At 45.1% G+C, this 21042-nt stretch overlaps 2 protein-coding genes across 2 annotated transcripts in view; one reads left to right on the top strand and one right to left on the bottom strand.

Moving 5' to 3' along the window:
• Positions 1-21042, bottom strand: part of LOC148451061 (uncharacterized) — a 220026-nt gene that overhangs the window by 40211 nt on the left and 158773 nt on the right. Inside the window, exons 14-15 of the mRNA XM_088462311.1 lie at positions 1401-1604; positions 330-1352 (exon numbers count right to left, since the gene is read on the bottom strand). Of these exons, the coding sequence (XP_088318437.1) occupies positions 330-1352; positions 1401-1604 (1227 nt within the window). The remainder of the gene's footprint in view (positions 1-329; positions 1353-1400; positions 1605-21042) is intronic.
• Positions 20550-21042, top strand: part of LOC148451063 (uncharacterized) — a 32111-nt gene continuing 31618 nt past the window's right edge. Inside the window, exon 1 of the mRNA XM_088462319.1 lies at positions 20550-20593. The gene's annotated coding sequence lies outside the window, so the exon portion shown is untranslated. The remainder of the gene's footprint in view (positions 20594-21042) is intronic.

Here is a 21042-nt window from a genome sequence, read left to right as displayed (position 1 = left end):
ATCATATACAATTACAGTGTTATTAGCTCTGTACCATCATATACAGTTACAGTGTTATTAGCCCTTTATATGAGACCTGCAGACACTCCCTGGTGAATTATTATACTGTGATCTATGCTCTCACAGCGCCGTCTACACCTCCTGATGTTGTACTTTGTTTACGGGTGACTAAAACGTATGGACTGGCAGCATTGCATCGACTTTGTCTCTAGATATAATCTAAAAATTGTTTACTAAGTCATTATTTAGACTCTACTCATTGTGTTTTCCCCGTTACCAACTGGATTATGCTCTGTGCAGCATCTATGGTCCATGAATATCAGTTCATTTAATTTGTATTTTGCCTGTGTGAGTTCTCTGATGTCTAAGAAGATCTGATTTCTCTGTAAAACATTTCCCACACTTAGTACATGGAAATGGTTTCTCACCTGTGTGACGTCTCTGATGTTTAACAAGACCTGATTTCCGTAAAAAACATTTCCCACACTCAGAACATGGAAATGTTTTTTCACCGGTGTGTATCATCTGATGTCTAACAAGAAGTGATTTCTTGGTAAAACATTTCCCACACTCAGAGCATGGTAGTAGCTTCTCACCTGTGTGACTTCTGTGATGTACAACAAGATCTGATTTATATGTAAAACATTTCCCACACTCAGAGCATGAAAACAGTTTCTCACCGGTGTGTGTCGTCTTATGTCCAATAAGAAGTGATTTCTTGTTAAAACATTTCCCACACTCAGAGCATGTAAACGGCTTCTCCCCGGTGTGTATCATCTGATGTGTAACAAGAAGTGATTTCTTGGTAAAACATTTCCCACACTCAGAACATGGAAGTAGCATCTCACCTGTGTGACTTCTCTGATGTATAACAAGATCTGATTTCTGTGTAAAACATTTCCCACACTCAGAGCATGGAAATGGTTTCTCACCTGTGTGAGTTCTCTGATGCATAACAAGAACTGATTTATATATAAAACATTTCCCACACTGAGAGCATGTAAATGGCTTCTCACCGGTGTGTGTCTTCTTATGTCCAATAAGAAGTGATTTCTTGTTAAAACATTTCCCACACTCAGAGCATGTAAATGGCTTCTCACCGGTGTGTATCATCTGATGTGTAACAAGAAGTGATTTCTTGGTAAAACATTTCCCACACTCAGAACATGGCAGTAGCATCTCACCTGTGTGACTTCTCTGATGTATAACAAGATCTGATTTATATGTAAAACATTTCCCACACTCAGAACATGGAAATGTTTTTTCACCGGTGTGTATCATCTGATGTCTAACAAGAAGTGATTTCTTGGTAAAACATTTCCCACACTCAGAGCATGGTAGTAGCTTCTCACCTGTGTGACTTCTCTGATGTATAACAAGATCTGATTTATATGTAAAACATTTCCCACACTCAGAGCATGTAAACGGCTTCTCACCGGTGTGTGTCGTCTGATGTCTAACAAGAAGTGATTTCTTGTTAAAACATTTCCCACAGTCGGAGCATGGAAATGGTTTTTCACCTGTGTGACTTCTCTGATGTATCACCAGATCAGATTTATATGCAAAACATTTCCCACACTCAGGACATGGAAACGGCTTCTCACCTGTGTGACTTCTCTGATGTATAACTAGCTTAGATTTATATGTAAAACATTTTCCACACTCAGGACATGGAAACGGTTTCTCAGCTGTGTGACTTCTCTGATGTGTAACAGAAAATGCCTGATGTATAGAACTTTTACCAGATTCAGAACAAGATAATATCATATCACCTTTATGAACTGTACTGTGTGTAGCAAAATCTGAATTATCAAGAGAACGTTCCTTATGATTAGAGGGACCAGATGATATGTCCGCACAGTAAAGTGCTGGATGTATATTTAGGGTAATGGGGTTTTCTTCTGGAGAATCTTGTCTGATGTTCTCATCTTCTATTTTAAAATCTGGAGACACGATGAGCTCTCCCTCTGAGGTATTCCTGCTTGTGTGTCCATCTACTGGAAACAAATGTATGAAAATAGACATTTACATTGAGGAGCAAATGTTCTTGGATGTCTCAGCACTGTTTTAAACTTAACATGTCTAAGACTGAGCTGATCGTCTTCTCACCACCTGGAGTCCTCTCACCTCCCTCAATTTTATCATCCATAGACAACCTCACCATCTCTTCTGTCTCACATGTCCTGTATCTTGGAGATATCCTTAACTCCGCCTTCTCCATCAATACTCACATTCAGTCCCTCTCACAGACATGCCGCTTCCACCTTCTAAATATCTCAAGGATCAGACCCTCTCTCACACTGGAGGCAAATTAGACCCTCATCCACTCACTGTTCATCTCTAGACTGGACTACTGTAAGCTCCTCCCACGTGGCCCCCCCCAACACCCATCTCTCTTTACTGTAATCTGTCCTCAATGCTGCTGCCTGGCTCATCTTTTACAAATTACTGCTTCACGTCCGCTCTTCCAAAAGTCCAGAACCCAATTCAAACTCCTCACACTTACCTATAAAGCCTTCACCGAATCCTCTCCCCCTACATCTCCAACCGTATCTCCCTCCACTCTCCCATCACCCACTTTGCTCTACCAATGCCTGACGCCTCTCCTCCCAACTTATTATAGCCTCTAACTCCTGCCTCCATGACTTTGCCTGTGCTGCTGCCCACCGCTGGAACTCTCACCCTCTCTCCAAAGCTTCGCAGACACTATCAAAACCAACCTCTTTACTAAAGCTTCCCTGCTCGCATTCTAACCCACCTCTCTATGCTTCTTGTTCACTCTCTCCCCTGTGTCACCCCTCTGTCAGCCCCTCCACCTATAGACTGTAAGCTCTAATAAGCAGGGCCCTCTTCCCTTTTGTGCTTTCTCTTCCCTGACCTATACGAAAACCACCTCCCCAATACTAACAGTGGCACCCGAACCATTGGGTCAGCCCGTGCTGCTTCTGTGGTTACTGTGACTGTATGAGCTGCAATGTTGTTATAGCTGGTGTCCCATGTGCTACAATGTTTTGTACTGTAAGTCTCCTGCACTATTCCCTTGTTAGGCTTGCAATGTGTTCTGTTTATATACAGCGTAAGGCAATGCTGAACCCATATAAATAACGGCTAATAATACTATTAGTGAGTCCACGATGTCTAATTTGAATTTACAAACTACTGTACAGCTACTTTAATACAATAATAACTGTACATACAGCAGATATGGCACCTGCTGCACAGATAAAATACAACACAACGGGATTACCAAGCAGACGGCATAGACCCAGCCACGGTGACATGTGGTGAGTAACATTCCCCAAGCTTACACATTCCCCAGCTACTATCATGGGACAGGAAACCACATAAACCAGTGACATTGGGCAACCAGTCACTTCTCTCACACACACACTGGAGACGTGGAAGCACAGTAGCTGTGTACACTAGCAGCATGTCCTGGCCACCGGTTACACTACTCACAGGTCTCCAGGTGGACACAAAGGTAGCAAATGGCAACAGTGCAACAGCCACTATATGTCCCTCTGGTCACACTCAGGTGTCATAGTCCCACTGTCACAGTCACACTACTATTATAGGCTGAATTATTCATTGCAGACAAGCATTGGTGGAAGCACTGTGCAATAATAAGTGTGTGCTTAGTTTTGTGTGTGTGTATACATGAAGTTTGTTGTGATGTATGAGTATATGATTTTATAGTGCAGCGAGGAGACTGGTCTGATCTCTGGGCTGATAACACACAGTGACTTGATGTGAGGGGGAGCGCAGGAGTATAATAGGGGCTGATGGCTCCTGATGTATGAGATACACCAGAGAGTGCTGGGAGGAGACTGGTCATATCTCTGGGCTGGTAACACACAGTGACATGATGTGAGGGGGAGCGCAGGAATATAATAGGGGCTGATGGCTCCAGATGTACGAGATACACCAGAGAGTGAGGAGGAGAATGGTCAGATCTCTGGGCTGGTAACACACAGTGACATGATGTGAGGGGGAGAGCAGGAGTATAATAGGGGTTGATGGCTCCTGATGTATGAGATACACCAGAGAGTGTGGGGAGGAGACTGGTCAGATCGCTGGGCTGGTAACATACAGTGACATGATGTGAGGGGGACAGCAGGAGTATAATAGGGGCTGATGTATGAGATACACCAGAGAGTGTGGGGAGGAGACTGGAGAGATCTCTGGGCTGGTAACACACAGTGACATGATGTGAGGGGGAGAGCAGGAGTATAATAGGGGCTGATGGCATCTGATGTATGAGATACACCAGATAGAGTGGGGAGGAGACTGGTCAGATCTCTTGGCTGGTAACACACAGTGACTGGATGCTCCTTCCACATAGGTGGATTGTTGTTAGCTCGGGCGTTACATACAATGTCCAGAGCACAACCCTCATTTGCCTGCGGGGGAATATAAACAGCCACCACGATCACTGATTAATTTCTCTAGGCAAATAAAAGGGCCTGCATTTATCAATAGACATTCCACATCCATGGAAGGGAAAGTCTCAATAAAGGGCAGCAATGGAGCACCACATATCATTCACGTAAATACAGATGCTACAGGTTGCAGATCACTCGGGCATGGTGCTAGATGAAAACCAATGGTGGTTTACTGAACCGAACGGGTGAGCACAGCACACTTCAGTAATACAATTCCACATGACAGTTCCCACAATGATTCCCTGCAGAGTATCACCTCTTAGCCTAGGGCCAAGGACTCATCTCTCCAGCCCTCAGAGTAACCCTCCTCTATCACCCTCCTAATACCCTAATTGGAAGTTCCTGCTCAGGGGAGTTACCAAAGGTTCAGATTGGTAGGGTCTTGGGGGAGGTAGTCCAGCCCCCACTACCTCCCCCAAGTGTCATCTCTCAGGTGACACCCTGTTGGGTCCAACTCCTGGCTCTCTGGCAATAGGGAGTAAAAAGATGGGACAATGGTACCTTAATTCACTCAACCCGTGAGTGTCAACTGTGGAGGGAGAATTTAACCTGTGAAGTGCTTTTACAAGGAGATGTCACATAGGGCCGGTGCTAGGGTGTTAGACACCCTCCTGCAAACTGTAAATTTGTGCCCTCATATAGTTAACATTCTCATATTTTTAATGCAGGAGCAAATGGCTCCATTGGTAATGTCTCTAACTACAAAGTGTGGGGTGATAGGTTTGAATCCCAGGTTTGACTGAATTTTAAATGAAGGAGAATGTGAAGTAGCTTCATATAGTTAGAAGTCACAGGTTTCTAATGTAGTAGCGACGGGCTACTACATTGGTAAGGTGACTGACTGCAAAGTATGAGCTGCTAAGTTCGAATCCCTGGTAGGACTGTATTTTAAATTACAGAGAATGTAAAGTAGCTTCATATAGTTAGAATGCACAGGCTCCATTGTAGCAGCAAATTGCTCTATAGGTATGTTGTCTGACTGCAAAGTAGAGGTGACAGGTTAGAGTCCAAACTATGTCAGTATTTTAAATTGTGAAGGGGGGATGTGAAAAGACACAGAGAGGAGATTCCAGGACTGCCAAGGGAGCAGCAAAGGTGCCGGGCTACTCTCTGCAGCACCGGAGTGTCGATGTAAAGAGTCTGTAGATCTGTGATGTCTGGGCCACGCTGGAGCCACCAAGAGGACAGTGCCTCCCTTTTGTTTGAACTTCTGAATTACAAGAGGAAGAAGGGAGACTGGAGGAATCAGGTACGCAAACTTTAAGGTCCACTTGACTGACAGAGCGTCTACCAGGAGAGCCTTGGCATCTCTTGTTCTGGACCCGTACACTGGCAGTTTGTGATTGTCTTGGGAGGCCATGAGGTCCACGTCCGGAAGGCTCCACTAGGAGCTGAAACACCTCTTGAAGAGACCATTCCCAGGGATGCACATCATGATGGCTGAGGAAGTCCGCTTCCCAATTGAGAACCACTGGAATGAACACTGCCGATATGGCTGGGAGATTGCCTTCCGCCCAAGTCAGAATGCGTGACACCTCTGTCATTGCTGCCTGACTTCGAGTTCTTCCATGATGGTTGATGTAATCCACAGTCGTGGCGTTGTCTGACTGAACTTGCAAGGGCTTTCCGTGAAGTACGAGTCTGGCTTGTTGAAGGCCCTGAAGACCGCCCAAAGTTCCAATATGTTGATTGGCAGGGCAGACTCCTCGACTGTCCATCATCCCTGAAACGAGTATGGACCCGTCACTGCGCCCCAACCCCGAAGACTGGCGTCAGGAGGACCCAGTCCGGAATCCAAAAGGGGCGCCCCTTGGTGAGGCGACCCATTTGGAGCCACCAAGCCAAAGACATACGTATCTCCGGAGAGAGCACCATCGTTTGTGCCTTTATACGATGGGGTAATCCATCCCACCTGGAGAGGATCAATTTCTGCAGAGGCCGGGAATGAAACTGGGCATATTCCACCATGTCGAAAGTCAATACCATGAAACCCAGTAGCTGCATTGCTGAGTGGATGGACACTTGGCAACTGTGGAGGCATCTGCATATTCACGTATGCAAAGTGGAGATCTTTTCGGCTGTCAGAAAAATCCTTTGTTGTTGTGAATCTTACAAAGTTCCCAGATGGAGCATTCTCTTGGATGGAGTCAGGCGGACTTCATCCAATTGATCAACCACCCGTGAGTCTGAAGTACCGAAATCGTGAGCTTTAGATAGTGGTGAAGCACCACTGGAGACCCTGCCAACAGTAAAAGGTTGTCCAGGTAGGGTGACAGGTAGACCCCCTGCAGCCGCAGATGGGCTGCCATTACCTCCATAATTTTGGTAAACACCCCGAGGTGCAGTAGAGAGGCCAAATGGTAGAGCCTGAAACTAAAAATGTTGTTGCAGTACAGCAAACCTGAGAAACGCTGGTGAGACAAAGCAATCGGAATATGCAGGCATGCATCCTGAATATCCAGTGACACCATAAAATCCCCAGGTTCCATAGCCAGTATAATTAAGCAAAGGGTTTCCATCCTGAAATGAGGTACCCTGAGGAATTTGTTCAGGGACTTGAGATTGATGATAGGTCGATAGGATCCGTTCGGTTTCTGTATCAGAAGGAAATTGGAATAACCTGTTCCCCTCTGGGGTAACGGGACCGGTATAATGACCCCTGCTTGAAGCAAGGATTGTACTGCCTTGGACTTGTCATCAGACTTGGCAGCCAGACGTCTAGTACTCCAGGCCTACTTCTTGGGCTTGACAGTCTTTCTGGGGGCTATCTAGGAAAAGGCTGACCCTTAGGCTTACCTTGTGGCAGATAGGATGAGGGTCGAGATCCTGAAAAAGTAGATGCTGAAGGCAGACACACAGATTTATCCACAATCTTGTCCAGGTCAGGGCCAAACAAGATCTTACCAGTATAAGGTAGACACTTTAATCCCTTCTTAGATGCTGCGTCCACTCTCCAAGAACGCAGCCATAATGAACGGCAAGGTGACACTGCAGCAGCCAAAATCCTGGAGGATAATAAGTTGATGTCCAAAGTAGAATCACTGAAGTTACCCACCAGAGTCGCTTGATCTGTGGCAGCATCCTAAGGAAAAGACTCCTCTAGGGAGTCTGCCCCGAACTCCATAGCCTTGGCCACCCAGGAGATAGCCATAGCTGGTCAGGAGACTGCTCCTGAAAAAGAATACATTGACTTTAAACAAGCCTCTACCTTCTTATCTGTGGTATCCTTTAAGGAAGAAATGGATGGCATAGGCAGAGTAGCGCTTTTGATTAAGTTCATCACATAAGAGTACATCACAGGCGGTGATTCCCATTAAGTACAATGTTCCTCAGGAAAGGGATAGGCATAAGCCATGCGTCTCTGAGGCTGAAATCGCTTCCCAGGCGATTTCCATGCCACTTCCATGTGCTCCACTAGCTGATCAGATAAAGGAAATACTGCAGAAGTAGTCCTTATTTCTTTGAATAGAGCATGTTTGGACCAGGGAGCAGGCGGTTCGTCCTTCTGACTAGGGCCGAACAGACAGCACATATCAGAGCATTAGATTTAGACTCCTCCTCTCGCTGAGAGGGCTCAGCGTCATCCTCGTCTACCATCTCCCCGGTATCAGTGTCTTCATCATCATATTGTGATGATGGCATAGGCCTCTTGGCCGGGCTAAGGGGTTTATCCCCCTGCAGCATAGCCTGGAGGGTAACAGAGGTATCCGCCAGGGTCTGCACTGTAGTAGACAGTGTATCCATCCATGGAGGGGGCACAGATCGAACCTGCATGGGTGAAATTTGTAAAGGCAGGCCCTGTGATGGGCAAAGTGTGTGAACCCACTCTGGGGAAACCCAGGGGGTGCTGCCCACTGACCGCCATGGAAGTGCAAGGTGGGTGGGACCACAGAGGGACTGTGAGGATTAGAACACCTCACACATAATCCCTCTGAGACCATGTCCCCCACACCTAGTCCTGCAGTACATGATTTGCATGACAGCAGGACTGGGGCGGAATCGTGCACATCATCAACACTTTCACACATAGCAATGAGGGAAGTGTACACTGTTTGTGAGAAACCACACAATAAACATATATGTAAATGTGAGGTAAAATAAGCATCCTGACAGCACTGTAATTGTAAGGGCTCAGAAAAAGGTATAGTTATATTGTCTGACAGAATGAGTAAGAAATACAGACAGACAGCGCCAGCATAACGTCACATAGAGGAGATATAGAGCAGCAGGAGGGAATGGTGAGGTAGTGTGTGTGTACAGTGTGACTCTGCAGGTTGGGGTGTTGTCCCCTCTCATTGATATTGGGTACCAGCAGCTCTGTGTGTCCTGACACAGCTGTCATTGCTGGCCAGGTAGGGAGGAGATATAGAGCAGCTCTGTGTGCCCTGATACAGCTGTCATTGCTGGCCAGGTAGGGAGAAAATATAGAGCAGCTGTGTGTGCCGATACAGCTGTCATTGCTGGCCAGGTAGGGAGGAGATATAGAGCAGCTGTGTGTGCCCTGATACAGCTGTCATTGCTGGCCAGGTAGGGAGGAGATATAGAGCAGCTCTGTGTGTCCTGATACAGCTGTCATTGCTGGCCAGGTAGGGAGGAGATATAGAGAAGCAGGAAGGAATGGTGGGGTAGTGTGTGTGTACAGTGTGACTCTGGAGGTTGGGATGTTATCCCCTTTCAGTGACATTGGGTATCGGCAGCTCTGTGTGCCCTGATACAGCTGTCATTGCTGGCCAGGTGGGGAGGAGATATAGAGCAGCTCTGTGTGCCCTGATACAGCTGTCATTGCTGGTCAGGTGGGGAGGAAATATAGAGCAGCTGTGTGTGCCCTGATACAGCTGTCATTGCTGGCCAGGTAGGGAGGAGATATAGAGCAGCTGTGTGTGCCCTGATACAGCTGTCATTTCTGGCCAGGTAGGGAGGAGATATAGAGCAGCTGTGTGTGCCCTGATACAGCTGTCATTTCTGGCCAGGTAGGGAGGAGATATAGAGCAGCTGTGTGTGCCCTGATACAGCTGTCATTGCTGGCCAGGTGGGGAGGAGATATAGAGCAGCTGTGTGTGCCCTGATACAGCTGTCATTGCTGGCCATGTAGGGAGGAGATATAGAGCAGCTCTGTGTGCCCTGATACAGCTGTCATTGCTGGCCAGGTAGGGAGAAGATATAGAGCAGCATGAGGGAATAGTGGGTTAGTGTGTATACAGTGTGACTCTTTAGGTTGGGATGTTGTCCCCTCTCAGTGACATTGGGTATCAGCAGCTCTGTGTGCCCTGATACAGCTGTCATTGCTGGCCAGGTAGGGAGGAGATATAGAGCAGCAGGAAGGAATGGTGGGGTAGTGTGTATACAGTGTGACTCTTTAGGTTGGGATGTTGTCCCCTCTCAGTGACATTAGGTATCAGCAGCTCTGTGTGCCCTGATACAGCTGTCTTTCTGGCCAGGTAGGGAGGAGATATAGAGCAGCTGTGTGTGCCCTGATACAGCTGTCATTGCTGGCCAGGTAGGGAGGAGATATAGAGCAGCTGTGTGTGCCCTGATACAGCTGTCATTGCTGGCCAGGTGGGGAGGAGATATAGAGCAGCTGTGTGTGCCCTGATACAGCTGTCATTGCTGGCCAGGTAGGGAGGAGATATAGAGCAGCTGTGTGTGCCCTGATACAGCTGTCATTGCTGGCCAAGTGAGGAGATATATAGCAGCTGTGTGTGCCCTGATACAGCTGTCATTGCTGGCCAGGTAGGGAGGAGATATAGAGCAGCTGTGTGTGCCCTGATACAGCTGTCATTGCTGGCCAGGTAGGGAGGAGATATAGAGCAGCAGGAAGGAATGGTGGGGTAGTGTGTACACAGTGTGACTCTGGAGGTTGGGATGTTGTCCCCTCAGTGACATTGGGTATCAGTAGCTCTGTGTGCCCTGATACAGCTGTCATTTCTGGCCAGGTAGGGAGGAGATATAGAGCAGCTGTGTGTGCCCTGATACAGCTGTCATTGCTGGCCAGGTGGGGAGGAGATATAGAGCAGCTGTGTGTGCCCTGATACAGCTGTCATTGCTGACCAGGTGGGGAGGAGATATAGAGCAGCTGTGTGTGCCCTGATACAGCTGTCATTGCTGGCCAGGTGGGGAGGAGATATAGAGCAGCTGTGTGTGCCCTGGTACAGCTGTCATTGCTGGCCAGGTAGGGAGGAGATATAGAGCAGCTGTGTGTGCCCTGATACAGCTGTCATTGCTGGCCAGGTGGGGAGGAGATATAGAGCAGCTGTGTGTGCCCTGATACAGCTGTCATTGCTGGCCAGGTAGGGAGGAGATATAGAGCAGCTGTGTGTGCCCTGGTACAGCTGTCATTGCTGGCCAGGTAGGGAGGAGATATAGAGCAGCTGTGTGTGCCCTGATACAGCTGTCATTGCTGGCCAGGTGGGGAGGAGATATAGAGCAGCTGTGTGTGCCCTGATACAGCTGTCATTGCTGGCCAGGTAGGGAGGAGATATAGAGCAGCAGGAAGGAATGGTGGGGTAGTGTGTATACAGTGTGACTCTGGAGGTTGGGATGTTGTCCCCTCTCAGTGACATTAGGTATCAGCAGCTGTGTGCCCTGATACAGCTGTCATTGCTGGCCAGGTAGGGAGGAGATATAGAGCAGCTATGTATGCCCTGACACAGCTGTCATTGCTGGCCAGGTGGGGAGGAGATATAGAGCAGCTGTGTGTGCCCTGATACAGCTGTCATTGCTGGCCAGGTAGGGAGGAGATATAGAGCAGCTGTGTGTGCCCTGATACAGCTGTCATTGCTGGCCAGGTAGGGAGGAGATATAGAGCAGCAGGAAGGAATGGTGGGGTAGTGTGTATACAGTGTGACTCTGGAGGTGGGGATGTTGTCCCCTATCAGTGACATTGGGTATCAGCAGCTCTGTGTGCCCTGATACAGCTGTCATTTCTGGCCAGGTAGGGAGGAGATATAGAGCAGCTGTGTGTGCCCTGATACAGCTGTCATTGCTGGCCAGGTGGGGAGGAGATATAGAGCAGCTGTGTGTGCCCTGATACAGCTGTCATTGCTGGCCAGGTAGGGAGGAGATATACAGCAGCTCTGTGTGCCCTGATACAGCTGTCATTGCTGGCCAGGTAGGGAGGAGACATACAGCAGCTGTGTGCCCTGATACAGCTGTCATTACTGGCCAGGTAGGGAGGAGATATAGATCAGCTCTGTGTGCCCTGATACAGCTGTCATTGCTGGCCAGGTAGGGAGGAGATATACAGCAGCTGTAAAAGACTTTGCTGAACTCTGAGTGGACTGTATTCATATAATCCTGCTTGCTGGATTTCTGTGTCTCCGTGAATAAAGTTAATCTTTTTTTCATTATAACCAGCTCCACTATGTGATCCCTGAACCCCGGGATCCCTAGCTCACCTGGTATCCTCACAATAGCTCTACACTCGCACATTTTACAAACTTGGATCCTATTACATTTACCCCGACGTGTTACATGACTGGTCTCCTTACTACGGAAGGCATGAACAGGAAACTCCAATATGCAGGAAGACCAAAAGGCAAAGGCGTCACTAGGGCAAATGGTTACTCACAGGCTTCACTAACATGTCACTGCCTGTCTCTAGGTGACACAATAACCTCCCCTTATCGGGTAACCTGGCCTCTCAGTGCACTTTCCAAGGGTCACACAGACACTATGGGGAAAGTGCTATTATATAACAGTCAGTACATGTAACATTATTAGATACTCTATGCCCTGTGCTTAGCGCTGTACAAGTGCAGCCCTACAGTCCGGAACTTAGCTGCCCTGAGGCTGCAGGGTAACCCATATGATAGATATATATATATCTTTATATCTGTACATATATATATACAGTTAGTAGGAATTACAGCCTCTCGTACTCTGAACATTGCACATTACCTACACTGTGCCCAGCACTGGGAGGTAACAGTCCGATCACATCCGACAACAATTGTCTTTCTGGATTGTATTCATATACGGCATTACTATCACCACGCAGCTTGTACCATGTACAATATGGGTAACCCAGGCGCAGACATGTGTGTTTTAAACATTTACGATGCTTGTGCTGGAGAGTACTTTCTGACATGAAAGGAGAGAATCTCTCATATACTATAGATATAATGTGTTCTGATATACTAGACCAGGCCTGGCCAACCTGTGGCTCTCTAGCTGTTGTGAAACTACAAGTACAAGCATTCCTTGCCAACGTTTGGTTATTAGGAAATGCTAAAACTGTGGTAGGGCATGCTGGGATGTGTAGTTACACAACAGCTGGAGGGTCACAGGTTGGCCAGGCCTGTACTAGACCATGAAAGCTGAAGGCACGTGAACAAGACACTGCTGCCTCCAGGCTTACAGGAAAGATGCAAAATATCCATGGGATGTACGGAGAGAGGAGCTGGACATGCGCAGAGGTCGCCATTTTTTGGGAATATTTACATGAATGTTTTTTTATATTGCAAATTTCCATTATGACAAAGCAGGAGAGCAGTGTGGGAAGAAATTATTTAATCCCAAAAGACGTGTTCCCCGCCCTCATGGTGATCCCTTCAACGTACAGAAATGTCTACAAGTTCTTCTTATTAGGAAGTGACCAAAAATATTCAGCATAGTATACTGTGTAGTACTGGCCAGGGTGCCTGTCCGCAGGATGCTCTGTAGGTGCCCCAGAAGCAATCCTGGCTGTAGGCACCCTGCTAGCCAGGAGCAAGGGCCAGGGGGGTAGACAGTGCTGTCCACAGAGCCTCTGTGCCCTGTGCGATGTCACCGGTAGCCCATATCTAATTACGGCACTGTTTTGAAGAGCAAGGAGTATGTGAATGTGACTCTTTTCTGTAATAAGTCTTTATTACTCACCTGTTGTGATATCTGTAGGGATTTCCTCTTCCTTAAATTGCTGATCACCCCACACATATGTCTCTCCTCCCTCTGTATCTTTAGCCTTCATATTAGTAGCATACGTCTGTTTTTCCTCTAAATCTTCTGCCTTCATATCAGTCACATACGTCTCTTCTTCTCCCTCTGTATCTTCTGCCTTGATATCAGTCACAAATGTCTCTTCTTCTCCCTCTGTATCTTCTACCTTTATATTAGCCACATACGTCTCTTCTTCTCCCTCTATATCTTCTGCCTTGATATCAGTCACATACATCTCTTCTCCCTCTATATCTTCTGCCTTCATATCAGTCACATACGTCTCTTCTTCTCCCTCTATATCTTCTGCCTTGATATCAGTCACAAATGTCTCTTTTTCTCCCTCTGTATCTTCTACCTTGATATCAGTCACATACGTCTCTTCTTCTCCCTCTATATCTTCTGCCTTGATATCAGTCACATATGTCTCTTCTGCTTTCTCTAGATCTTCTGCCTTAATATAAGTCACATACGTCTCTTCTCCCTCTATATCTTCTGCCTTAATATAAGTCACATACATCTTTTCTTCTCCAACTGTATCTTCTACATTATTATCAGCAAGATCTTCACTCTAAATGACCCATGAAATAATAAAGTCTAATTTAATTGAGAGTAAAGAGTGTAATATCAGAGTATAAGACATACACAGATGCTCTATAGATCATATAGTGACAGTCATATTTGGAAAGACCCTAAATCCCATCTACCTTATGCTCCTTAATACTGTGATTCTCCTCTGTACAATCCTGTGAATAAAGAGGACGGGGACATCTCTCTGGGCTATTTCTGTTCCTGGGCCCATCTGTAGAAGACACACAGTTGAGTACAATGTGTAAATATCTGATTATCAGGTGATGTGTGTATATATGGGGCCCCCATAACTTCTCTCCCCTGTACAATAAATGAGAGCCTCCTCTTACCCAGTGATGTGAGGGGCCAGTGATTCTCCATCATGACGTCCATGTATAGACCCTTGTGTTCCTCTATATACTCCCCCTCCTGCATGGAAACATAGTGAAACCTTAAAGGAACCTGACACACACACACACAATGATACAGTCATCACTCAGACACATCCCCTGGTGTTACTGTATAATGTCCCATTCCCAGCAGTCCCCTCCCCAGTCATGTCCTTGTATCAATAATCACTGTGACACTCCCAGATTCCTCACATCTCCAGTTATGTCCCTGTTTAAAGATAAGTGATGTCACTGTGACACTCCTGACTGATTTAATTAGACACAACACAGTCACATCCGCGAGTAAGTGCAGCTATATGCAGCACTTACAATACCACTGGACTCGTACAAAGATCCAGGAGTCCGGGCCCTAGATTGGCCCATGAGGGGGGCAAGTTGCGGGTCCAGCTGTGGCGATTCCATGCCTTTGCAGCACGAACTCACCTCACTGCGTATTAAAGAATTAACCCCATAGTATTCTCAGTCATTTCACTCCTTTAATGTCTTTAATGTAAAGTATACGCTAGGAAAGTTTGCTAAAGGAACCAGTGCTCATAATTAAATGTGCACGACAGATAGATGAACTTTGTGATCTGAGAGCTCTCATTTTGAGGGTTTTTTTAATTACAAAAGAGGTCTATTAACTCAGGCAGTTCCTGTACGATGCACTAGGTGTAAATGTGTGTGTAGGTGATGGGTGAGGGATTATACTTTGGCACAAAGGTTAGTTTCTTTGTAAAACTCTACATTAGCTCTAAGGTACACGGTGATAATCAAACCGTAACCACATCTCCATCTAACACCACTAGTAATACATGTGCCCTGTTATTCCCTAATAACTACAGGGATATTACATCTGATGCTCCATCTACCACTGATCTGTATTATTGTATTACTGAGAATCAGACCTTAGTCACATCTCCATATAACACCACTAGTAATACATGTGTCCTGTTATTCCCTAATAACTACAGGGTTATTACATCTGATGCTCCATCTACCACTGATCTGTATTATTGTATTACTGAGAATCAGACCTTAGTCACATCTCCATCTAACACCACTAATATTACATGTGTCCTGTTATTCCCTAATAACTACAGGGTTATTACATCTGATGCTCCATCTAGCACTGATCTGTATAATTGTATTACTGAGAATCAGACCATAGTCACATCTCCATAAAACACCACTAGTAATACATGTGTCCTGTTATTCCCTAATAACTACAGGGATATTACATCTGATGCTCCATCTACCACTGATCTGTATTATTGTATTACTGAGAATCAGCCCTTAGTCACATCTCCATCTAACACCACTAGTAATATATGTGCCCTGGTATTCCCTAATAACTACAGGGATATTACATCTGATGCTCCATCTACCACTGATCTGTATTATTGTATTACTGAGAATCAGACCATAGTCACATCTCCATCTAACACCACTAGTAATACATGTGTCCTGTTATTCCCCAATAACTACAGGGATATTGCATCTGATGCTCCATCTACCAATGATCTGTATTATTGCATTACTGAGAATCAGGCCTTAGTCACATCTCCATCTAACACCACTAGTAATACATGTGTCCTGTTATTCCCTAATAACTACAGGGTTATTACATCTGATGCTCCATCTACCACTGATCTGTATTATTGTATTACTGAGAATCAGACCTTAGTCACATCTCCATCTAACACCACTAGTAATACATGTGCCCTGGTATTCCCTAATAACTACAGGGTTATTACATCTGATGCTCCATCTACCAATGATCTGTATTATTGCATTACTGAGAATCAGGCCTTAGTCACATCTCCATCTAACACCACTAGTAATACATGTGTCCTGTTATTCCTAATAACTACAGGGATATTACAGCTGATGCTCCATCTACCACTGATCTGTATTATTGTATTACTGAGAATCAGCCCTTAGTCAAATCTCCATCTAACACCACTAGTAATACACGTGTCCTCTTATTCCCTAATAACTACAGGGTTATTACATCTGATGCTCCATCTACCACTGATCTGTATTATTGTATTACTGAGAATCAGCCCTTAGTCACATCTCCATCTAACACCACTAGTAATACATGTGTCCTGTTATTCCCTAATAACTACAGGGATATTACATCTGATGCTCCATCTACCACTGATCTGTATTATTGTATTACTGAGAATCAGGCCTTAGTCACATCTCCATATAACACCACTAGTAATACACGTGTCCTGTTATTCCCTAATAACTACAGGGATATTACATCTGATGCTCCATCTACCACTGATCTGTATTATTGTATTACTGAGAATCAGGCCTTAGTCACATCTCCATCTAACACCACTAGTAATACATGTGTCCTGTTATTCCCTAATAACTACAGGGTTATTACAGCTGATGCTTCATCTACCACTGATCTGTATTATTGTATTACTGAGAATCAGTCCTTAGTCACATCTCCATCTAACACCACTAGTAATACATGTGTCCTGTTATTCCCTAATAACTACAGGGTTATTACAGCTGATGCTCCATCTACCACTGATCTGTTTTATTGTATTACTGTATCCTGTTGCCAAGCAAGAGGACATTGTTACCTACATGTGCATCTAAATTGGCTAAAGATGTATGGGATGTACTAAGGGCCACATCTGTGAGGGAACCTGGCAACCGGGTCCCTTGTTTCATCCTCGTCTACCGTATAACCAGAGGCCAGACTTTGTGAGGGAGAAAAGATCCAGACTAATAACGTAATGTTCTTTATTGCGTTATTTATTAATGTGTAATATCCTGTACAAGAAGACGGCTGGAAGACGGGAATAATAATAAATCACAGGATAGTGACAATCTTACCCGTGGGAATGTTCTTATGTCCACTTCTGGTGTCTGCAGTCATCAGAGGCTGGGTGGGGACAGAAGGAGAGAAATAGGTAAATGATTATTAACACAAGTTGTAACCATAGTATTGGAACTGAAAGAGGTGGAGACAGATTCACCCGATTATGTCTCAGAGAAGCCGTCTGGGTACATAAAATTCATACCTTGAAACCAGAGGGTCTCAATGTGACAGTGGATGTAGATTTCTAATTAATTTCCTCCATAGATCATTCTTTGTGGGGTGCTGCAGACTCGCCCTGGTGGTTCCCCTGCACTCAAGGACCCTTGAGGCAGCCGAATTGACCGGGCTAGTCTGTAATCTCCTAATTATGGTTTATTACTTTTGACCACTTACTGCTAGTAATCCACTATTTTTCACCTATCTAGTGTTCACTCTAGCTCCGGCGGCAGGCAGGGCGCCAGAGCCAGAGAGGGTAACTTTGTGCGCGCGCCGAAAAGGGGGCGTGTCTATAAGACGCGTCCCCTTGTCGTCACACTTGGGGACGTGCCCGGCACTTACGGACACGCCAGGCAGCGCTCCACAGAGAACTCCACATGCGTGTCAACTTAGGAACACTCCCCCACCAGAGCACACACCAATCAAACTGGTGGGAGGCGCCAGGGGGAAAACATAATGGTGACACTCCAGTGTCAGCGAAGCTCCTGTCACATAGCGCACCTCCCTCAGAGATCGTTTCACAACTCACACATATGGAGATACTTGTCACACATGTAGTAATATCTCACTGAGTTACCATCAGCTCATGCGCCCCTCCACAGGCACAGCATAGATAAATCAGCAGCTGCAGACCAATGTTCTACATATACATGTGTCGCGTATTAAGGACTCAAACATAGTCAGAGCTGCACATTGCTGTATGAACAGATGTATCATTCAGAGTTAAGCGATCAAGGACTGCCATTATAGATACACCTGTCTCAGTCATAATGGGACATCGATAAGTCCTAACACGGGGTGCGCTGGATGAAGACAATCAGACTAATATCAGTCTGACGGGAGAAGGTCAGGTGGCCATTAAACCAAATCAGTGAACACGACCTTATGCATCATAAGCAATCTGTGATAATTGAAAAAACAAACAAAAGATCGACATCATAGCTGGCCATTCAGAAACTAAATAACAACAGCAATCATATATATGATAATGACATTAATCATCATCATAGCGCATGTAAATAAATGTGCTAAACAGTATACTGAAGTCATTGCAAGTGGACTATTACCCACCACACTTACATATTACCCACTACACTTACATATGCAAATAAAGAATACAAAAAAGAAAAAAATTAAATAAAAAATAAAAATGCTGAGAAACGAAAAAACACAAAACCATAAAAATACAGAAAAACTCCATTGACACTGTATCAGGAAAAGTGTGTCCATGATAATATTATGTTACTGAAAACATTTAGCGCAAGAAGATATTGTATGGGTTATACTCGTTTAAGCCCCGTGGAGCCACTGTGTCCAGTTCAAAAATCCATCTAGCCTCACGTTGGCGTAATATCTTGGCATGGTCACCATCACGAGGAACATAATCTATTAGCATGCACTTAAGACTTGATACAGAGTGTCTCTTTGGCAAAATGTCGGGCTACCGGTTTATCTGAATCATTATTCAACAGTGCAGTCCGAATAGAGGAGCGATGGCTGGCCATACGTTCTCTAAACTTACGTGTGGTCATCCCCACATAGTGTTGGCCACAGGGGCAAATAATCAGATAAATCACATGATCTGAAGTACGATGCAACTTGTGCTGGAATTTTTATTTTTCTACCAATATATATATATATATATATATATATATATATATATATATATATATATATATTACACACACAGATATATATATATCACACACAAAATACCAAGGGTGAGAGAACTACTGCAAATATCTGATCTGTTTATTACTGAAGATTATATCATGTGATTAAAAACTCATAGACACAAATAGGTTACACTATAATACACAAAACATAAAATAGCCAAAGGTTCTATATGGCACCTAAAATCAAAAGCGCAGACGCTTCAAGTGGTTACTGACGCTTTATTATAGATTTATTTGTCTGACCATAAATGATACAGATAATCACTATATACGTCTCCCATCACACAGCTGGTCAGTGCTGAGGGGTTATTGGCCCTGGTTAGACCAGGCTTTATATCCTCTTTCTGTTACGTTCTGTGTATTTCCTGACTTATTGCGCTATACAGATAACACCTCGGTCATTTCTTACTGACACTATTACAGGTTACACTTTATTATTAGTAGGGTGGGTGCCCCAAAATATAGAGAGAACTTTCTGCTTCTGTTGTTGCTATTTGTATAATGATAATGTAGCACCAGAGTCTGCTCCAACTGTATATTAGTAAAAGGTTCTGGTCCACCTGTATCATACAAACACTGCGGTCTTCTCCACCTGTATAAAGATAATGCAGCACTAGAGACTGCTCAAACTGCATTATATTAACAAAAGGATTTGCTCCACCTGTATCATACCAATACTGGGGACTGCTCCACCTGTATAATGATAATGCAGCACCAAAGTATGCTCCAGCTGTATATTAGTAACAAAGGTTCTGCTCCACCTGTATAATAATGCAGCACCAGAGACTGATCCATCTGTATAAATATAATGCAGAACCAGAGTCTGCTTCAACTGTATTATAAAAATAAAAGGATCTGCTCCATCTGTATATAGATAATGCAGCCAAAGATTCTGCTCAAGCTGCACTATTATAACAATAGGTTCTGCTCCACCTATATTATACCAACACTGGGGTATGCTCTACCTGTATAAACATAGTGCAGCACTAGAGGCTGCTTATAGTAACACCGGGGTCTATTAATTCTGTATTATATAGAACACTAGTGTCTGCTCTACCTGTATAATGATTATGCAGCACCGCAGTCTGCTCCCCTGTATAATAATAATAATAAATACCATCACCTGCTGCTTATTCCTCCTGCTGGAACCGTCACCCGGAAGTTGAAGTAAATAAAAGAAACGCCCCCTCTACATAGCTCCGCCCCCTCATCTCCATGTAGTTATGGCTACTGTCTACCCCGCTCCCGTATCATAGTGACCGCCCTCCTCTCATTCACCCTCAGTGCGGTGATTGGCAGCAGCGAGTAGCCAATCAGGTGGCACAAAGTAGGAAGGACGTCCTGTAACTAGAAGCCACCTGCACCTGCCGCTCACAGCGTCATCACTAGAGTAACATTATTATAGTCTAATGGTGTCCTCATGTACGGTCACCGGCGGCCATATTCTTATAGTCTCCCAGTCTCAGAGCAGAGGGGGCGGGGCCACAGGGGCTTTAGCTGCCATTTTGTCATAGATATTCGTAACACAGCCGGAGCCAGGTAACGTGTTCTGTATATATTATATTATTATTATTATTATATAGGGGGAGAGGGGACTGTACAGTGATATATGAGGGGGAATAACACAGCTCCCAGCACACACTGATATGTGGTATTATTATTATTATATAGGGGGGAGGGGACTGTACAGTGTTATATGAGGGGGAATAACACAGCTCCCAGCACACACTGATATGTGGTATTATTATTATATAGGGGGAGAGGGGACTGTACAGTGATATATGAGGGGGAATAACACAGTTCCCAGCACACACTGATATGTGGTATTATTATATAGGGGAGAGGGGACTGTACAGTGATATATGAGGGGGAATAACACAGCTTCCAGCACACAGTGATATGTGGTATTATTATTATATAGGGGAGAGGGGACTGTACAGTGATATATGAGGGGGATTAACACCGCTCCCAGCACACACTGATATGTG

The sequence above is a fragment of the Taudactylus pleione genome, unplaced genomic scaffold (genome assembly GCF_031769625.1).
Source record: "Taudactylus pleione unplaced genomic scaffold, aTauple2 ptg001186l, whole genome shotgun sequence".
NCBI lineage: Eukaryota > Metazoa > Chordata > Amphibia > Anura > Myobatrachidae > Taudactylus > Taudactylus pleione.
The sequence above is the reverse complement of the archived record's forward strand: the minus strand, read 5'-3'. Positions and strand labels throughout refer to the sequence as shown.